This window comes from Diadema antillarum, unplaced genomic scaffold (genome assembly GCF_040938485.1).
Source record: "Diadema antillarum isolate AM-2024a unplaced genomic scaffold, OU_Dant_1.0 seq00001779_RagTag, whole genome shotgun sequence".
Classification (NCBI taxonomy): domain Eukaryota; kingdom Metazoa; phylum Echinodermata; class Echinoidea; order Diadematoida; family Diadematidae; genus Diadema; species Diadema antillarum.
Window position 1 is genome coordinate 188,181 of NW_027272458.1, and position 21,786 is coordinate 209,966.

Below are 21,786 nucleotides of genomic sequence, written 5' to 3' on the forward strand. Positions count from 1 at the left end.
TAATTACATACCGTACACAAAACAAGAGTGAATTTTTCAAGGGCCAACCAGAAAAATATGTCAGCACAATATTTTATGTGTTTGAGAAACCACAATGCTAGAATTCCACTATCAAAGCCTTAGAAAAGCACTCAGAGAATACAGACCTCCACCAAGCAGTACTTTTTCACCCTTACTGTGATTTCTACCCATTGCAATAATTACATAAACATGCGTAATATGCTGTAAATGACTATTTCCAATGATCAATAATCCTACAACCACGTAACCCCCCTCCCCCCCCCCCCCCAAAAAAAAGGGGGGGGGGGACTTTGATCCAGGCAGTGATCCAAATTAATACCAAAATATGGCATTTCTTTTTTCTATCATTATTAACTTTATTTCTTAGAATATACAGTGTTATTCGATTCATATCTAGTAATTTCTGTAGTTACTTTAGAATATAAAAAAAAGGGCAAGCTTTGAACATACATGTACTTTTCAAACCAACGTCACCCCCCCCCCCCCAAAAAAAAAAAAAAACAGTTACGAGTGACTTCATTCATGGTGACCGTTCTTTATGATGAACAGGTGCCGTAATGTACGATGTACGCATGCGCACGGTGTAAATCGTAGGCCCCAAATCGCACAGTGTGCGGTATACATCGCAGCACCTGCGACAGAGTGCAACAGGCTGCGATATCGCACATTGTCGCAGCGCAGCGCATCGCAGTAAAAATCGTACAGTGTGAGTCCGCCCTAAGTTCGTCTAGGGGTACTCGTCGGTACGCGAACGGGTAGGCATCCTTGAGGGTAGGTGTTCCTACTTGTCGGTACAGTGAATAGTCTTGACACAAAGACCAATTATGCATGTACATGTTACATTACATCTTGGTAGTGGATACAACGGTTATGTCAAAGTACACATTTTGCATATTTCGGTATACCTAAAACTTGCAAGTACCGTGTTTTAAGACAAAGTGTCAATACACCTGCAATCTTGGAAATGTTTTTTTCGGGGGCTTTACGGTTGTTAAATTCACGTTCTGATAACGAGAATACCTACCGCCTAACTAGTTGACCAATAAGCGAAAAGAAGGAAATCAATTCCTGCGATTATCAAAAACCAGCGTTATTTTCTAAATGATATACTCAATTAATTAATGTAATTACATAAAAAATTGCTAGAAATATTTACAAAATAATTTTTCATGATATATTTACTTAAGAATTTACGTATGATTATTTTAGTTATTCTTTTTTTCCTCATCTGTACAACTCGCTAAGTTGGCCACTCATTCAAATATCTGGAGCGGCGACGACTTGTCGCCGAGCGGTAGGTTTTCACGCAGGATGATCGCGTTGCATACAGCTTACACGTAACCGAATGTAACCGCGAGCAACAAAATGTGCCGATCATCAAGCTAACTAGCGAGATTAAACATTTATTATCGCGCTTCAGCTGGTACAAAACGTGCAACTGCAAGGATCTTCAATTCAAGCACGCAGTCGACAGAAGACCATTAACTGATGCATGCACAACTTCGACACTGGACAAGACGTGTTGACCACTTCTCGTAATGTCACGGTGAGTGAGTGCATGATCATGACGGATCACAACGGACTTACAAAGAGTCTGTCTGAGGATCTAAAGACATTGTTAGCTAGAATGTTCTTTGTATATATAGTGTCTAGACCACTAACAGTTCTAAGGCCTGTTTGTCGAAATGTTGTCTACAGTCCCAACAATTACATTACAGCCAAACTACTAGTATACAGTACAATGGTGCAGTGTTACTGTTAACTTCCTACATGTAACTGCGACCAGCTGCCCCATACGCATAGCGTACACACTGCACTGTACTGAATAGTAGTGCTAACTACGACCAGCCCCAACGCGAGAATAAATGTGTACCGTACAAGGAGCGCCCAGGGGTTAGGGTTGTGCAGTGGCAGTAGAGCTCTAGTGTATGTCACTGTATGTGATGGTGCGCAAGTTATACCAAGCAAGATATACGATTAAAACATGGGCACCAAAACATGTGTTCCATGTGCGAGTCAAAAAATACTCATGAATTGCAGCATCCTGTCTCCCAACAGGAGGCTTTTTAAAATTTATTCTTCCAATCGCTGGTTTGAGTGGAAGGGGAGCATCTTGAAAGGCAGCAATGGTTTGTGCTGTTACTGGGCTGCTTTAGATGGTAAGGTTAGACAGTTGCATCCCTCTACAGAAAGAGTTCCTTGTAACCCTCATAAAATTGCGTTTCGATAAGCCCAGTGTGTGACATCCAACATAGACCACAGACTACAGGATACCTTTGGTTTACGCGTCATACACATACAACGCGTGGCCGTTTGAATTTAATTTACCATTGAAAGGGCGGATCCAGAGGGGGGTGCACCGGGCGCCTGCTCCCTCTTTATTAGATTGAACCAAAACAAAGAAATAATAAGTTAAATATGGGGGGGGGGGGGAGCCTGCATCTCCCATTTGATTTTGTAAAGACCCCTCCCCTTTACGGAATTCCTGTACCCACCCCTGATTTAATCAAGTGAACCACACTGAATCAAGTGAATCGCACTGTCTTAACAAGTTAGTCTATTGATCACCTTATCTTATCATTTTCCCATGGCCGATTGAGTTCAAACTTTTATAATAGGGTCTATAGATTCTATTGTAATCGGAATTAATAAGCCGGATGGTCACAAGGCAGACCAAGACTAAGTGATGTCTAGTCAACTACATAGACTGGTAGATCTCTAATACAATGTATTAACAGTCTAACTTCTAAGATATACAGAGTCCGATGACTGGATGATATATTTGTAATTGAAATATAAATCCAAATGCTGACTGTGCCAAGAGTGTAAAGATCTTCCATTCAATGAAATTTCATTCTGCGTATGCATTGATAGGCCTTCATTCCCATGGATACAGTCAACACAATTGTAACATGGCATGTAAAAGGGAATATAAGTTCATTGACTTAAAAGCTGATACTGTCCTAAAAATCATAGAGTGTACTCATAATGTCTCCCCATCCCTAGCCCAACCAGACGTCATGTGAAGCATGCCTGTTGTGACTTCTGTACAGTGACAGGGCTGTGTATAGTTACCAATATTCACTGTAGTTTTAGATATTCTTTTTATGGATTTATGATGGCCTTTTTGAGAAGACAATGTAGAACATCCCAGTCTAGCTGTGTTGCTACTGCTATTTAGATCATGTCATCAATACTCGAGACACTTGGCAGTTTACCCATTCCAGTAAAATTTATGAACCTATTGTTGATGTCACTTGCAATATTCATCAGTGTATTCCTACCTTCACAAACTTTTATTCTTATTGGAAGCAGGTGTGACCCAAACATTTTCCCTTTCTGAATTTACAAGGCAATAAATACTTACCACGGTACAATAAACTGATGTAAGACCTAAACCTCACATTAGTGCTACCATTTACACATTTCTTTTTTTTGTTGTTATTGTTATTTAGACAAGCAGCTCCTAATGCAGTTGTTTCACTACCAAGCTGTGGATTACTTCATGTCACTTGTGAATGGATGTGACAAAGGAGAGGAATGCATCTCTTCTAACCATCTGGAAGTCAGTGGAGAGCAAAGATTATTCAAGAACTCTTCAAGGACGTTATCAAGCATACTTGGTAATGGTAAGTCTTTTAATGACACATAAGTACTGTAGTTAAAACGGGAAAGAACCATGCAGAGCACAATACTACATGATGTACACGTAGTTACATGACTTCAGCCCTGGGTCATACTATCATTTGATAAATTGTGACTTGTAACACCAGAAGATGCATGTCCATTTTTGGGTAGGGCTACTACTGATTGTGTGGCAGTGACATGATGGCCCCATGACTGCTGGATGTAGCATCAGTGAACAAGTGGCAAGATACGTGGTATGTGCGGTCCATGACAGGCTGTGAATTACTGTTATTCTTACAAGACCTTTGCAGAAAGAATGACTTTGCAAGTATCGTAAGCAATGATTTTCCTATTACAGTGCTATCCGGTTTATAACGAAGTAAAAATTTGGGCTGCAATCTCATCCACTCTATGTATATTGTTTCTTTGTTCGGTTATAACGAAATTCCGATATAAAGAAAGAAAACTGCCGGTCCTGAGGACTTCGTTATTAACGGGAGTCCACTGTATATGTACAGTAGGATGTATATGACATGATGGTAATTCCTATGAATTATCAATCAGATAAAGTGACCAATTCCTTTATCTCAAATAAGGTAAACTGTCCCTTTTTTTCCTGTTTTCTTTTTTTTCCTGTCCATAGATTCACACTTAGGTTCTCTTCACCCTTACAATACTCTGAAGCTGGAAGGACTCTCATCAAAAGGGCACCCATCATGGAAGACCCTGGCTGTAATACCACAGGTTTGTGTAAAGTGAAATATGATTTGAAAGGGAATGAGTCCATATTTGATTGGATATTTTGTCACAAAATAAGAAGAGCTTTTGGTACATTCCAAATGTTTTGTGGAAAGTAAATGTTTATAGAGTTGTAAGTTAATTATTTGCCCCCCCCCCCCCCAAAAAAAAAAAAGAAAGGTTGATAGATATCATTGAAGCAAATTTGATAAGTTTTGCAATTATGCTGCTTCTTCTTTTTTTCACATCAACCTCAAATAATATAAAAGGTGATGGTTACTTTGAGCATAGATAATACATGTAGTAATATTTTCAATGTCAACCGGGGTTTGAAACTAACTGATAATATAATGTTTTTGAATGTTGCACTTTTGATGGCACTAGATAAAATGTGAAGAAAAGTTTGTTTGTTGTTATTAACAAATTTGTTGTAAATTCATTTCTCACTATCTGTCCAGGAACCTGCAGGACCAAATCCAAATCCATTTCACCTCCTGACTGTCGACATCGAGGTAATGACGTTGTTTTGAGGAATTGTGCATACTTTCATGTTCTCCAGTACATCCCAGGCCTGAATCGCAAACGCGTCTGCCAAGGATTTCATTGCCACCTATATTCAGAACATGAGTGATGTCATCGCTTAGTGCAACCACTCGCCAGCCTGTTGGAGGAAAGGGAGCCATGACGTCGTAGCAGTACGTAGTGAACGACGTGCACTGAAAATCAAAATGGGCGATATCATCCCAGATGTGACAAACGGACTGTAGCAATCTGGAACCACTCTTGTACAAGAAAGGTGGCTGTGTCACAAAATCAGAAAGTCGCTATTAGTAATATGTGGGATTCCTTTTGCACCAGATGGCCTTCTCGTGGAGGTGGAAGGAACAGTTCTCTGCACCTGCACCAACATTTCTGCAGGGATTGCTTCAACTTTGGCTGTGTAGTGCACATTTGGGCTGGAATAGCCCAACACGAAGAGCGCACCAATATTTCATCCAAACCTCTCTCACAAGATTAGGATATTCCAAGTAATTACCATTCAAGGTACAAAGATTGATCAACTTAAATATCCCATATATTCAGGTCAATTATGGAAATTGCTTTGAATATTTCCAGCATCTCGTTCTTAAGATAAGAAAGTTGATAACGTTATATCCCAATAAATTCACGGTGGTTTTACTTCTTCTGGCCCATTGATAGGACAGAAACCTTTTACCTCAGCTGAATTTAGGCAACAAATTCTCATTTAGAGCTTTAATGTCTCATGTGTGTTAACTTGAAGTTATAAGAATATCCTTAAATACGGTTCTTGTTTTGCTGCTTACAGTGATTGTACGTCTCTGGCCTGTTAACACTGTAAGGTTAAAATGTGATTTCCATCATAGTTACGAGCAAGGAAATCTTTTAGTATGTTGCTTGAATTCATTGCAAATCATAGTTTGCCTTGCCCGTTTGAGGTACTCGTGTACATATGCACCAGATGCAGTATCAATTGAAAAATTTGACAATAATGTGTTTGTAGTGTACATATTCTTTGCAGGCAGAGCCTACTAACTTGATACAGGAATATTGGCAACTGAAGCAGTTCACTAAAAATGATACTAATCCTGAGTGCTTACCATACAAAATTATAGGTTGACTGCAGTGTATGTGTTACAGCCAAAGGAGAGACAAGAAATTCTAAAGGTTCAGGATGTTAATGGAAAATTGAATCACTCTTGAGGTTTTTACATTGCTAGTAACATGGTGAGGATTTGGTTACTTTGGGTTCTACACCTGCCCTCTCTTTACTTATATTGAAGTTAGATCTCCAAGCTCACACAAAAGCAAAACACAAACTTCCACATAGCTTCTATGTACAATAGGATCTTACATGTTTCCCAGTAATCTACATCAAATACATGAGCATGAGCTTTACTTTCATTAATATTCCTGTAATAACCACTGCTGTTTCTAAATCTATATTTTCTTATTTAGAATGAATATGAAGTGCAACCAACCTTGCTTTAGTTGACCTTGCGTGGATCTAGCGATATTCAGCTACATTGTAAGTTATTCATTTCCCTGAGAGCATTCATTACATTTCAGCAGTGTGTTATGTATATTCGAACAGATTGATATACATAGTACCTGTGGTGTGCAAGACATGAGTAGACAATTGAATGGTTTGCATGACATGGCTGCACACTAACCCATTTTTTGTTTTACTGGCCATATCCATCTGTTTGACCAGTAGGTAACCCAGTTTGTCCATTTTTACTGGTCCATTCCTGAAAAATTACTGGTCCAACGGTGATTGAGTCCTGGACTGTTTTACCAGTGCCAGTGGGCGGTGTTGTGCATAGTGAGATTACCTCAACCGATGGGAGTACTATAAGGAGATTGCCATTAGATTTAGCCTGATGGTCAAAACTAATTTATGTGATCCTCGTCCAAAAGTTACTCTTCAGTGGTGAACTGATAGAGAAGACCATGTTAACCCATTGAGGACGTTTTGAGTTTGATACAACACGCATTTTCCATAGACATTTGCCTCGGTATACTCGGGACTTTTCAGCGGGTTCACACATCTTCTCTCCAATTGGATATAAAGCTGTATTTATGCACCGTGCAAAACAAGCACTCACTACATGGATTTGATGCATTATGATATGACCAGTGTGCTTTTACATGATGAAGATAATCTCTTTCACTAAATGCACAAGTGTATGAAATTGTGTTCTATAGGAAGAGATATCTTACTTTGAAATATAATTGATGGTGCAAACAGTGCGATAATAATACATGTACATGCAGTATGTCTACTACCACCATCCAATTCATATCTATGGCCTACCCATTTGTCAATGGTGCATAATCTGTTTACTTTTTCAGAGATACAAATGTGTTTCTTGTGTGAAGAGCAAGGGGTATCACTTTGGTTGAATCAAAACTCACTGTACATTTTGTTATAATGCATCAAGTTGAACGTACATTTGTAGTTTTCATCGTGACAGAGTAAGAGGAAATTTGATGAGCAAAGGTAGACATTTACAGTGTATTGACAGTAGGTATCTGTTACTGCGAAGAAGTGGATATACACATGGGACATAAAATCGGTTCATGTGCATTATGAAAGCAAAGAACTTTCTTCAATCCCCAAATACCTGCTTTCTTAGACTATAAGTCTCTCTCTTAGCTATTATCCAGTTAAAATTAGTTTAAGGAAAGTAAACACTCAACACATTTGTGACATTTGTCATTTTACTATTTTGCCACTTATGTGAAACTGTCGTCACTCATCCAGACGTAACATGGACCTATTGGGAGAAGCATGCATTATGGTGGATACATACCACTTACCATAGCAACATTTCTAGTTTTATTCCATATCTCTTGAAATTCAAAGGTAAAGGATTAAAAAGGCCATTTCAAAATTCAAAAACAAAACCCTTCTTAATTCAGAGCAATTCTGATATACTTATTTCATTTTGCTATTTTGATGCCAAATTTCGTTCCATATTTACCTATTAGTGCTACAGTGTTTTTCTGTCACAGATTTACCTGTGATTTGAAGATTATGAACAGCTGTTTCTATAAGTTAAGTAACTGAAGTGATTTACCAACAAATTAAATCAAGTGATATTTCGTTTGATATGATAATGTAGGATGTTCAATGTGTGGACAAGTGAAAGGTGTTCTTCAAGCCAACTTTATGATTGATGAGAAATTATGAAAATGTGAATTTAAAGCATTATATGGATTTCATGGCTGTGTAATCTTAGTATTTGAGTGTATTTATGACATATTTTTTTGGTTGTGCAATTCTATGTATTCCTGTAGGCACCTACACTGTTGTACATTGTGCCAAAGATAAACAGTCTCAACTACATGTACTGCATAAGCTGTTCGTCTTTGCATACATATATATTTTTGTGAATGAGAAGGTCACAGGTATTGTCACAAGATTTTGTTTTCGTAAATTGACACTGAGACCCTCTTAAATGCACTAAATATTATACCCCAGTATAGCGCTTGGTGAGAATTTTGCTTGTCAAATTTGCAAACCAAAAATGATTAACAAATTCACAAAAATGGCAACATATTGGTACAGTGCACTACTACATCATGTACATGTATTATTTTTTCATGCAACAACCTTATTCGTATGTATAGTCCTCTGTGTTTGTAGTGCAATATCAACACGTGGATGCTTTTGCTTTGTTATAGTTTCCAGGAAATAAAGCGTGTAATTTGTATATATCAAGGAAAAACACCTTAGCATGTCTTATACATACAGTTGTATGCTGTAAACTTACTCTCATAGATTGCATGCCTGTGTTTGTGTGCGTGTTTGTGTGCGTGTTTGTGTACATGTACGTGTTTGTGTGTGTGTGTCATATTGTTTACTTAGACAGTCACATACACACGAAAAAAGGAGTGCAAATATGTACCGGTAAGGGTACAGATGCTTGTCGCTATACAAGGAACCCTAGAGGTACTCATCTGTACCCTATGCAGGGGTACTCATCTGTACCCCATACAGGGGTACACAATCTGTACCCTAGAGGTACATATAAGTACCCAAGGCAGGGGTACTTATATGTACCCCTGTATGGGGTACATATAAGTACCGCTAGGGTTCCTTGTATAGCGACAAGCATCTGTACCTCTAGGGGTACATATTTGCTCTCCTATTTTTTAGTGTGTACAGTCGTGACGGATAAATAAAATTGTGTGTGCTGGGAACCTATACAGGGGCGGATCCATGAATTCTGTAAAGTGGGGGGGGGGCGTAACTAATATTTATGGTGCCACTTCCGGGTTTCATTTAATTTTATCTTTTTTTATTTATTTTGTTTTTAATGATAAATAAAGGGGGGCGTGCGCCTCTTGCGCCCCCCTCTGGATCCGCCACTGCTATACATAGAAGCCGATGTGTTGTGAGAGTATAGGCTCCCAGAAAGAAAGTCAAATACTGGCTGATACACTCACACAGTCACGCAAAGACACACACACACACACACACACTGCACCCACGCATGTACACCTTTACAAGTACATGCACACACACTCACACACACACATACACACATACACACACAACAAAGAGAAGAGAATGAGAAAGAAGAAGAGGAGAAAACACCAACAAGACCGTCATAGGGACAGTATCGATGACGGCACCTGTAGCTGCAAGAGGGAAGAAATATGAAAGAAAAGAATAACAAATGACACCATGTGGACCTGTTCTGCAATCATGCCGAATAGTCTATATAAGTATTGATAATTTCAAATCATCTGCTACATCATATTAATTCATATATATCACCAGAGTATTGCAAAAGAAGTTTGTTTTTAAGCGTATACGTTTGAATGAATACCAACCGGGAGTTCGTTGTATTTCACTAAGAATTCCAGAATTTGGGACGTTGTAAATAAAAGTATTCTGCTGTATTCGTAATCTATACTTTACGGTATATGGAGCATATCACTCTGTCCCTAGTCTGTCGTGTTGGATATTTATGTATTTCTTTGTTTTCTTAAATAAAAGCTCCAAAACTTCAGGCAAAACACTGTACTGATATACATCAGAATTACTAAGTTCTTTAGATAAAAATCGTCTATTTTTTTTTTACTATCTATAAGAAAAGTGGATCACTCATTTTATGTGCATATCAACGTCCATTAGTATAAAACTCTCTGAGTAACCAATAAATTATCAATATTAAACCAATCATTATGATCAGGACTCTCGACAAGCAAAGTACAGAGACGAAAGGAATTTGGAACTTTATAGGAGCTTGGTGCCATTTTTTTTTTTTTGGGGGGGGGGGGGGTTGAATGTACAGTTTGATCTAAACTGAATATTTTTTTTTCGTCATATTCGTCCGTATCAAGCCGAATGCCCACTGTGCGACCTGAGCCTGCGAGTTGTATGGGGCGCCAGGTGTCGCATGGCCTATTTTGTTACGAAATCAGTCATTTTGTTAACGAAATGACATTCCGTTAACAAAATGATCATTTCGTTGGCAAAATGACTGATTTCGTAAAGAAATAGGCCATGCGACACTTGGACTTTATACGGTACGACTCGCGCCAGCTCAGGTCACAGAGTGGGCATTCGGCTAAACATTCGGTGTAACGATGGCATAAAGAGTGCAAATTAATCGTCGTTTCTTTTGTCAAATCATTATATCAATGTTGCCATTGATACTTTTATTCTCTTTAACTACAGGTTGAATTATTTCCACTGTTCATTGCGGTTTTCAAAGTCAGAAAATTGGCCTATATTGCTCAACGAGGACAGATCACGGTTATATCTTGGCGTACATGGGCTCGTAGCCCAACCGATCCATAACATCCAAACATGCGGCTTCCACCTGCCAAATTTCGAGGCTACGCAGTTCTGACATCCAGCGTTTTGCCGTAGCTTTGGAATTCTTTTGGACGTCAAACGTCCCAGTGTTGCTCTTGCCCACCTGTGTGTGACTGTATACCCATGATTTCACTTTATCAGGAAGGGGCATCCCAATAAATTTGTAGACGTCCTCAGTCATCTTCAACGGCGCTTCGGCGAAGTCCTCGTACTTCAGTAGGAAATAACGACCCTGTAGCCAATCGGGAAGATTCGACGAGTCTCGGAGGTTCTCGCGCACCCACGAACACATTCGGGTGATGCTATCTTTCGGCTTCTGCGTCGTGTTCAAGAGACCTAGTGGAGCCAGGCGGCCGTACATTGCGAATTCATGCCAGTGCTTTTTCACCGCGCGCCGACACAATGTGAAGTAGTAACGAATGCGCGAAGCGGCAGAACCGCGCGGATCGCGAACTAGGTGAATGACCTTGACATTAAGTTTCTCCTCGACAATGAGTGGCCGGATGTTTTCGAGATCGGCCCTGATCACCTTAATCGCGACGCGGCCTTTGAACATCGAGCACAGCTTCCCCAACCATTCCGGACTCGGTAGCCGGCACCGCAAGCCTGGCCTCAGGCTGCATAGGACATCGTTGTTGTAGATTCCAGTCCAGGTGTTGGTGACGTCAACGTATTCGGATGTGAAGTTACATCTGGCGATGCTGTGCAAGATATTGTCCGTATATCTCCGACGCTCTGAGGAGAAAAAGTCGAGAGGGAGCTTGCCAATGTTACGCAGATGATCAACGATCCATAGTGGTTCGTACATGTAAAAGAACTCAGGATTCTGATTGAAGATTTGTCCGACGATGCTGGAACCGAATCGCCATTGGCCGAGAACTATGACAAAGGGAGGGTCAGATGTTTTATAATTTAAGTGTCGTGTGTGTTCTTTGAACACGTCCTTAATATCAAAATCGAACCGTTTACCATATCCTGCTGCTGGTTGTCTGGCAGGTCCGTAACGATGTTTAAAACTTTTCCAGGCATTATTTATTTCCTGAATCTCCTCGTCCCGATCGGATGTCACATACTCTGTATCATCATTAATCTTTGTAAGGAACGCCCAAACGCCTCGTCCCGACAAACTCGTCTCTTTGCTGTGTTGTATGATATCATTGTCCATTTGTGTCGTGCCTCCCGTGACTCCGTCGTTCTCGGTGTCGTAGCCCCTTGGAGCGTCAATGAATGCCACATCGAGTGACGTCTTGCTGTGTCTGTGAGCTAGGAACAGTACTGTTAAAAGCACGCACACGAGGCATGCGTGCAGGATCCGCCTCATTATCTTTAAGCGTCCACATGGAACCATCACTCCTCTCATGGTTTTAAGTTGCTTCCAGATCATAATTTTTGAGCATTCACCGGTCAGCATGAGCACATGTTCAGGCTTGACAAACCTTTGTCGTCATCACGGCGCAAATTCCATCGCGTATACAAATTGATCACGTTTCAAGCTGCTTGATTATACTCGTTGAAGATCCAACCAAAGAATAAGCACAGCCAAATCTTCTATGACGACCACATCACTGTCTATGAAGGCCGGAAATGTATTTTTTGACATAGCATCTTGCTTGTTACTAATCATTTGTGAATCAAAAACACCTATTACGTAGATAAACTCTCATTCCCGTCGTTAAGTGGCGAGTCGCATAATATATGTTTCGTTTTCACAGTATTACCTCTTGGTGGATGGGCTCAGCAGCGACGGTGTCATTTTCCAAGTAGATGATTTCAGTCCACCATCATAATGTATTTTTGCTGTAAGTAGATCCTGTATTCTGTGAAAAGTGTGGTTCGATGAACTTTTAACAGCATCCATTCACTGTAGATAAGCACCATCTATAATGTTTCAGGAGAGATATGAATCATGATTATGAGACATTAACATTGGCGAATCACACCATGTCATCCGGTATTTATACTATCTGATCTTAGACGGTGAGATAGTGATCCCCTGTGGTTTTCTGCTGTACTCGCCTGACGTCCCAATGTCTCTGAGTTCATAAAAGGTCGTCCGGAATATTCACAAAACACAACAGAAATTCCCCGTCTATTACAGTCACATACCTCAACCATTCACCGATTTGACAGCGATCTAGAACGTCCTTGTCCTTAAGTGACGATCAAGGTTTGAACACGGCAGTTGAGCCAAGTTCATGCCCGATGCACTCCGTATACTCCTCAGTATCACTTTCCTTGACGACTATACAGAATACATAGCGCTATAAGCATCGAAGCCGGAAGAATGTTGTCAAACGATCCCTTTGATAACCCTAGTAGGTACTTCCACGCAGATAATTTCACACATCATTCGCATGTGCGGGGAAAACTTAATTGTTACTGCTCGCTATCACACACACAAGAACGGCGGCTTGCTGTGGTATTAATGATTTCTTCCTGTCGATGCCTCATTATGTTCTAGTTGTATCAACTTCAAGAACACGTATACGTCGTCACACTTAAGGAGGGCAAATAATTGTCACGCGGGCTGTGGTAAGTGTGACAGCTTTCGCCGGTTATACTGGCATAGCAACGGTTGCTTAGAAACGCTCGAAGAAGGAACAGATCAGTCGTGCATTGAACTGTCGTCTTCATTGCGCTGCCATATAGTCAGTTCATGGAAGTTATTAGAGGTGTTCACAGTGATTCATTCTAACTCTTCAACTTTGTTACGTTTTTTTAAATCTAACATACAACTACAATACAATACTACAATGTTGACGGATGTTGTAAACACAACACTGTATATGATTTGTGTGAAATCCTAACAAATGAAATGAAATAAAATGAAATATACAGCGGTAGGCTGTGTATGCGTCTTGAACACAGAATCACACGCATAGGCCTATACATTAGACTTCAGTAATGTATATCCACACACGTATAAAAATGTGTACATGAACCTGAACCTGAATGCACTGTATATAATATACTATACTTTATGTGCACAGAAAATGAATAATTATGCAAAGTGTAGTTCTATTACACCGAGGCCGATGCCTGGAGTGAATTAGGATTGTACGAAGGCATAATCATGCACTTGGCGTGTGTAATGGCACTTAAGAAAATACCTTAATTGGAATATATGATAATATATAACCTGGCACATTATAGGCGCCGTGCAAAAATCAAAGAACATCGTTCAAGACAGTGAACTAAAACAAAACTATTGAATGTCATGTGGTACCGTTTCGACCAATTACAAATCGTGCTGTTAATGCACTATAAATATATTCATGATGTAACATTGTAAGATACTCTAAGTAGGGCATCAGATGTGTATATATGCACACAGGACGATTTTGTGGATTGTATTTTGTGCCTCGTCTTAGTAAACGAATCCATTGTATCGTAGCTGTTATGATATCATTTTTAATACATATAGTCTCTTATTCTATACTGAAGGACGTTCTCAGATATAATGTAGGTAGATATAAATGAACTTGCGATTTGTATACATATACCCATGTTTGAGATTTTTGTAGTAAAGTCTTATTGCTCATGATTTTTAACCTTAATTTTTTTTTTCTTCTCTGGTAATTTGAAACACGTCAAAGTTTGTATAATTCGTATTATATGTATATTATATAGTATATATATATACATACATTATATATAGTGATTATCATTTCGTAAAATCTATCGTTCTTTCTATCTATTATCTATCCATTATATCTACAGTATCTATATCTATATATCTATCTATATAAATGTTTATATACAAGTCCGATGTCAATAATTCTTTTAAACCCACTCGCGCATAGACATTTCACACACACATACACACACACACACAAACATATATATATATATATATATATATATATATATATATATATATATATATAAGAAACACTACACTCCAGGACAAAATGAGACATACCATTGTGCGGTAGAATTCATGACAAACGTCAGGGGCGCAACTTTTGTCCTTTTTTAAATCAAATTTATACACAGTTTTTACATAGACCTTCGTCGCTATGTGGTAGTTGGTGATTGACATTGACAGGGCTCCGAAAAAACGCAGACTGACGCTTTATAAGTAGTTGGCATTGTGCTCTAATCGATTACTTCCAGAAACCACAACTACACTTGCCCAACCCCTTATAACAGGACGCGACCATGACTAAAGGGGTATTACCGTTGGCCTTGACCCAACCACGTGCAATACCCTTGACCCTCGCCGCCCCTTCCTTTACACACACACACACACACACACACACACATATATATACATATATATATATATATATATTTACATGTATATGAAGAGTTTGTTCGCAAAAACCGATAAGTCCATTTTTGAAGATTTTGAAGTTGTATGGTCTCTGCCATAAAGTACAAAGTAATACCTTTTAAATGATATATTGGTCTCTACAAAAGGGACATTTTTGAAGTTTCGGACAAAAGAAGCAGAAATGTTCTTATTATTCTCTTTATTTTTCTTGACCTTTAATCGCAAATATCTCCATTTGGCAAATATGGACTTATCGGTTTTTGCAAACAAACTCTTCATTTCATATATATATTATATATGTATATATATAATAAAGGACATTTATATTGCGCAGCTATTATATGACTTTTTAACCTGACCTTAATCTCATTAATTGTAACTGCTTGTCTTAAAAACAAAGGGAGATTATTCCATAATTTTGGTGCAGCATACAAAAATGCCCTGTCACCGAGAGTAACTTTTGATTTCCCCGATGGATATTTCAATAATGTATGATCATGTGAACTTCGGAGGTGATAACATGTTTGAAATGATATTTTAACTCTACCAGTTCCTGTATGTACACTGCTGTTCCATGAATAGCTCTATATACAATTAACAGAGTTTTAAATATGATTCTCTGCTTTACAGGCAACCAATGTAATGCACGTATAATGGACTGCAATGCACGCAGATGAAAAACGTTCCCCATCCCCAACCTGTTCTGAGGTGCTATATCTGGAGAAACGATCTGAATTGGACCCAAGAAGTGAATAATAGGCCTTCCCTCTGAGAACCTCTTTGGTTTGTTCCCATTACAACAGCTTACAACAGCTGGGCCTTGACTTTTCCTGGTTACACACACAAAAACAAAACAAAACAAAACAAAACGAAACAAAAACAAAAACAAGAAAAAACGCTTTACATGTAGAGTAGTTAAATCTTCACTGAGGAAAAAATCATAACGCGTTTGCCAAAAGTAGGGCGTTTCTCTCCCTCCCTCCCTCCCTCCCTCCCTCCCTCCCCCCCCCCCCACCTCTCTCTCTCTCTCTCTCTCTGTCTTTCCTTTTCAATCAACGTCTATGTTATATAGGCACCTATAAGAAACAACAGCAAACCACCCTCATGCTATAATATGCACCCCCACACCATAGTATACGAACACAGGCCGCGTAACGGGATATTCTTTGGATGTGCTAACAAAGAAATTAAAAAAGATGATGGAGAAGAAGCAGACGACGACGACGACGGCAACGAAGACGACAAAGAAGAAGAAGACGAGGAGGAGTTATAGAAGAAGTTAAACATAAAAATCAATAAAGAAATAAAACAAAAACACAAAAATCATCTCGCCCGAAATTGCTCGAAGAAAATTATTCTCTAATGTGTCTGAACACCTCCGCGATATGTAAAACAATTTATTTAAGAAATAAACAATAACAACATCAGCATAGTCAGGAATATCTCATCGTCGAATGAGCTATTCCAGTACGATCCAAAATAAAGAGTTTGTTCGCAAAAAGCGATAAATCCATGTTTGCCAAATGGAGATATTTGCGATTAAAGGTCAAGAAAAATAAAGAAAATAATAAGAATTTTTTTGCTTCTTTTGACCATATAGCTTCAAAAATGTACATTTATATGCAGCGACCAATATATCATTTAAAGTTTTGTACTTTATGACAGAGACCGTATGCTTCAAAATCTTCAAAAATGGACTTATCGGTTTTTGCGAACAAACTCTTCAAATAAAACTTTATGTTTGATTGCTTGTTTTTTTGGTTTTCTTCTTTTTTCTTCTTCTTCTTCTTCTTCTTCTTTTTTTCTGGAGAGGATGCCGTGCCTATTGGAGTCAACGGTGTGCGTAATCTATCAACAAGCTTGGAAGCGACAACGTTATATAACGTAGAGGGCGCTATTCGGTATTTGACGGCGGCACAATGTTCAGCTGCACAGCTGCAGTCGATTCATTTGGACAGTCTGCGGTCATACGATGATTAAACATCGGATGAAATGAATTACTCAGCATTTACTAAAAATGAACAAGTAGAAAAAGGAGGAAGGAGAAGAGAAGAAAGGAGAACAAGAAGAAAGAAACAAACGAAGAAAGAAAGACAAATTGAGGAACGAGAAGAGAAGAAGACTAAATTAGGGATCTGAGGAGATGGCTATAAAAGGAAGACAAAGAAAATAAGCAAGGAGGTGGCTCTTCCTACTTCCTTTGAATAGGGGAGGGGCGAGATGTGATGGAGACAGAGAAAAAACCCCAAGAATCGGTATTTGAGGGATATGACTAGTATAGTAGATAGCATTATTATACTGTCTCTATCATTATTTACATCCCTATTATATTCAATAATTATGCTGTACGAAAAAAACTGAATATTGTCCCCACTTGTTTTTAACAAGAACAGTTTGTCTGTTTATCAAGTATATTTGTCTGTCTATATGTCGGTTGTTTGTATGCCTCTTTGTCTGTCTGATGTTTATTTCTGTTTCTCTCTTTCTTTCACTCTGCAGGGTTGCCAACTCTCACGCATTGAGCGTGAGACTCACTCATTTTGGTCCTTTCTCACTCTAAAACTTGATTTCATTTGCATGCATTTCTATTGATCTCACTCATTTAGACTCCTAATAATAATTATAGCATTGGCCTATGGGTGTCTCACTCTCAACTAGTTTCGAGTGTTGGCAGCCCTGTACTCTGTCACATCAGCCAGTTCACTTTCTGCTTGTAACAGATGAACAATCAGGGGCGGATCCAGGAATTCTGTAAAGGGGGGGGGGGGTGGGGCGTGACTAATATTTCTGGTGCCACTTCCGGGTTTCATTTCTTTTTTTTTTCTTTGAACTATTTCTTTTGTTTTGAACGAAAAATAAAGGGTGGGGGCGTACGCCGGTTGCACCCCCCTCTGGATCCGCCACTGACAATGAAATGTTTAACTTGCTACCTATAGTATTTTTACGTATTCCATGAGCTATCAATGCTTTTTTATGGGGGGGGGGGTATCTTTGTCTGTTTGTCTAACTTTAGCAGTATTTACCTGTTTATGTATCAATTGCGTCACCCGGAGCATATTTCATAATAATTTTGTATTCATTGTCCTATGCTGCAGCAAGTTCTTCGGCACGTTGTCAGATAATCGGCTACTGAGCAGAGAGGATTCCGAAAACAACGAACAGCAAACGATAAAAGGCTAATGTCTAACAAAACTTGGTCATGAGATTATAAAAAGGAATAAGGAATCACTCGCCGAGTCCCCTAAACGACTTATAGGACAATAATGCCCGTATACTGGTAGGCCAGGGCCTTTATACATTGTACTACAATAAGCAATTCTCAATGGGCGTTTATAGCGACTCGGGGACGTGACATGCATCATTATTCTATGCCAGTGCATGCTTGCGTATAATATTATAGAACACACTCGGAACCTAGAAATAATAAACAAGGACAACAACAATAACAACAAAAATGTTAGTCGTGGCTGCAGCGGAGCATTTTCCAAATCCCTGTATAATGAACCCCATTACCCCACACTTTCTTCCTAATCGATCATTATGACGTCATCTCATTGCCAGATAATGCCCCTTCCACACAATCATCTCTGTTCTACGTTTGTCTTTTTTTTGTTGTTGATTTATGAATGTTGTTTACAGAATCCTGGACCATGCAGTATATCGACATATAGAAATTCAAGAGTGATACCCCATGCACCCCATAAGATTGCAGGCCAGCAATACAGTGTGTGCATGGGCCCCAGTTTAAAAAAAGAAAAAAGAAAAGATGTTAGCAACTCTTGCTAAAACATCATCTTTATTAGCATCAGCCACTCAAGGAGCAGGATTCTTGTTATTCATTGTGATAACAATGCAGCGAGAGTTGGTATCACATCAGCATTGATCATTGCAACTTATTCCCGTATTACTTTGTAATCATTTTTTTTTTGAAAGGACCGCGGAACAATTTGTGTGTGTGTATGAGGGGGGGGGGGTGATTTTCTCTTCTTCTTGTTGTTGTTGTTGTCGATTAGATTTTTTTTGTCAAGTTTTTCAAACGATGGGGGAGAGGGGTGATACAACCCCAGAAGGTTCAGCTGCTCTCTGGAAAATCAGAAGCGCTCAGCTAGGCGACACAAACTTCCACTCAGAGGCCGGAGTGTCACTCCAGGAGGGTGTACTAGCTTTTTTTTTTTTTTGCTAATGGGGGGGGGGGGGGGGGGGGGTGACCCAATGACGATGGGTCATGACAAGCAAAAAAAGAAAAAAGAAAACAACAAAAATCTTCACATTCTTTGCTGTCACTTCTATATACCAAAATCGGTTGACAAGGAAAATGAATGAAGGAATAAATGAATGAATAAAACAAATAAAAGAAATATCACTGATTAATGCATGTGCTTGGATTCTCAGAACCAAATCTTTGACCCAGGATCATGATAACCACCTTTAAACTCAAATCCCTCCATTTTAACCCAACGGACTTGTTCCCTTATATTATCTATAAATCCATTAATGAATTCCAGTATTGCTAATCAACAGATAAACAGATAAGCAATGAATAAAAAACAAGCAAACAAACATCAGCAAAACGCAGCCTTGTTATATACCAAATAGGCGCAGGTTTATGTTTTTTTTTTCTTCTAATGACAGTTCTCCTTTTTCTTAATGATATTGTCTGTCTATACATACCAGGAAATACCAGGCTATACCAAAGCCAAGGTTAGAATCCTACCCCCCCCCTTCTATATACCAAAACAAAAAAGCAGCAAAAACTAAAACAAAAACACTAAAACAAAGCAATTCACTAGTGTGATATTCTTCTTCTTTTCCTTTTTTTTATTTTTTTTTTATTGGGAACCAAGGAAGACGGGAGGAGTTACAGCGGGGTCATCCCACTAGACCGACACCCACGAGTCATACAGCCCACGAGATTGACATTGAAAACAGGTCCATGAGTCATACAACTCACGAGTCATACAGCCCATGAATTCGACACTAGACAATTAATAAAGCCCATGAGTTCGACACTAGGTAAAAACAGCCAACGAGTTCGACAGAGACAACACGGCGCTTAATGTGTCGGTCTCGTAGGTCTTGTTGGCTTAGTGTCGAACTCATTGGGCTGTATGACTTGTGAGCTGTATGACTCATGGGCTGTTATGACTCGTGAGCTGTATAACTCATGGGCTGTATCCATTGTGAGCTTTACGACTCGTGAGCTGTGTGACTCGTGGGCTGTATGACTCGTGGGTGTCGGTCTCGTGACGTGCACCCGTTGATACAGCGATGTCTGTCTGGTAATGTATCTAGGCTGATTTTGCAGGGGAGGGAGATCGAGTACTTGAATATACTTATGAAGGGGGTTCAAGATCGTTTGGGTATTATAGTATATGAATGGTTAGGAAGGGTATAGTACAGTACATCCCCAAAAAATTACAACGGGACCCTCAGCAAATCTTTGAAGATATAGTGAATCAATCTAAATACATATTCAGGGTATGAAACTTTAACTCATTGCCCACATCTTACAGAAAACCCCATTTGATTTGCTTCAGTGAGTGGCTAAAGAGAAATGAGGAGTTTTGTAGAGGATGTCAGGAATCTCTTTCCTCCAAGTTCTGTCTATTATTCACACACAAGAGCACTGAATTGCTAAAATTGGAAAAATCAGACTCATGACATGCTTTACAACAATCTACATTTCTCTGTGACCGCTTAACCAAATTAAATGGGGTTTTCTGCAAAATAGAGCTAAGATTTTAAATTTTGAGGCCCTGAAGTAGCACTCACACAGGTCGATCACATTGGGTGTTCAATTCAAAAATCTGATTGGAATTTTTCGGGGACATAAACCTGCAGTATGTCCTAAAAAATTTACAAACAGATTTTTGCATTGATAACACCCAATATGGTTATTTTTTTTTAATGCTACTTCAGGATCTTAAAATATAACAGGTTGACTATAACTAGTAAGGTTGAGAAAAGATACAAACATATCAAGGCAGATATTGAACCATAAGAACTGACATGTACAGTATGTCCCCCCCCCCCCAAAAAAAAAAAAATTACAATCAGATTTTTGCACTGATAACACCCAATATGACTAAACTGTCCAAATGCTACTTCAGGGTCTTATAAAGTATAACATTTTAGCTCTATTGCAGAAAACTCCATTTAATTTGGTTAATCGGTCACAGAGAAATGTAGATTGTTGTAAAGCATGTCATGAGTCTGATTCTTCCAATTTCAGCACTTCGAAGATCTTGTGTGTGAATAATCGACAGAACTTGGAGGGAAGAGATTCCCGACATCCTCTTCAAAATTCCGTATTTCTCTTCGACCACTGAAGCAAATCGAGTGGGGTTTTCTGTAAGATGTTGGCAATGAGTTACAGTTTCTTACCCTGAATTTGTATTTAGATTGATGCGATATTTTAAAGATATCATTGCGGAGGGCCCCGTTGTATTTTCTCTTTTTTTTTTTTTTTTTTGGGGGGGGGGGGGGACATACTGCATAGGGGGAATCGTTTTAAGGGTGGGCTTATTCTGTTAGCTCTGCCTGTGTTATTCATACAGTTTTCTAACATAGGTTGAACAGACTTACATGAGAGTGTTGAATTCATGCTAGAAAAGTGGAAAATATGTTGAATACCACAGGCATAAATTTAGCTAACAATTCAAAAAATATATCAGAATTTAAGAAAATAAAACAATTCTCCCTATTATAGCTATACCTTTCCTTATACCAGATAATCTAAAAGGCAGGGGAATATCATTCCCTTTGATAT

General features: G+C 39.0%; 1 protein-coding gene and 1 long non-coding RNA gene across 2 annotated transcripts; one reads left to right on the forward strand and one right to left on the reverse strand.

Moving 5' to 3' along the window:
• The first annotated feature begins 1,307 nt into the window (after nt 1-1,307).
• On the forward strand, nt 1,308-5,698 carry LOC139712250 (uncharacterized). Its single transcript, XR_011709558.1, has 4 exons — nt 1,308-1,567; nt 3,477-3,650; nt 4,292-4,392; nt 4,845-5,698. It is a non-coding gene; the product is annotated as an uncharacterized lncRNA (long non-coding RNA).
• A 4,981-nt stretch (nt 5,699-10,679) lies between these two features.
• On the reverse strand, nt 10,680-12,101 carry LOC139712253 (carbohydrate sulfotransferase 1-like). The gene has a single exon (XM_071624091.1). The coding sequence runs from the start codon at nt 12,099-12,101 to the stop codon at nt 10,680-10,682; it is 1,422 nt and encodes a 473-aa protein (XP_071480192.1).
• Between the last annotated feature and the right edge of the window lie 9,685 nt (nt 12,102-21,786).

Bases quoted from the DNA above. Each gene is read 5' to 3' on its own strand.
- LOC139712253 (XM_071624091.1), bottom strand. From the start codon at position 12,101: ATGAGAGGAGTGATGGTTCCATGTGGACGCTTAAAGATAATGAGGCGG.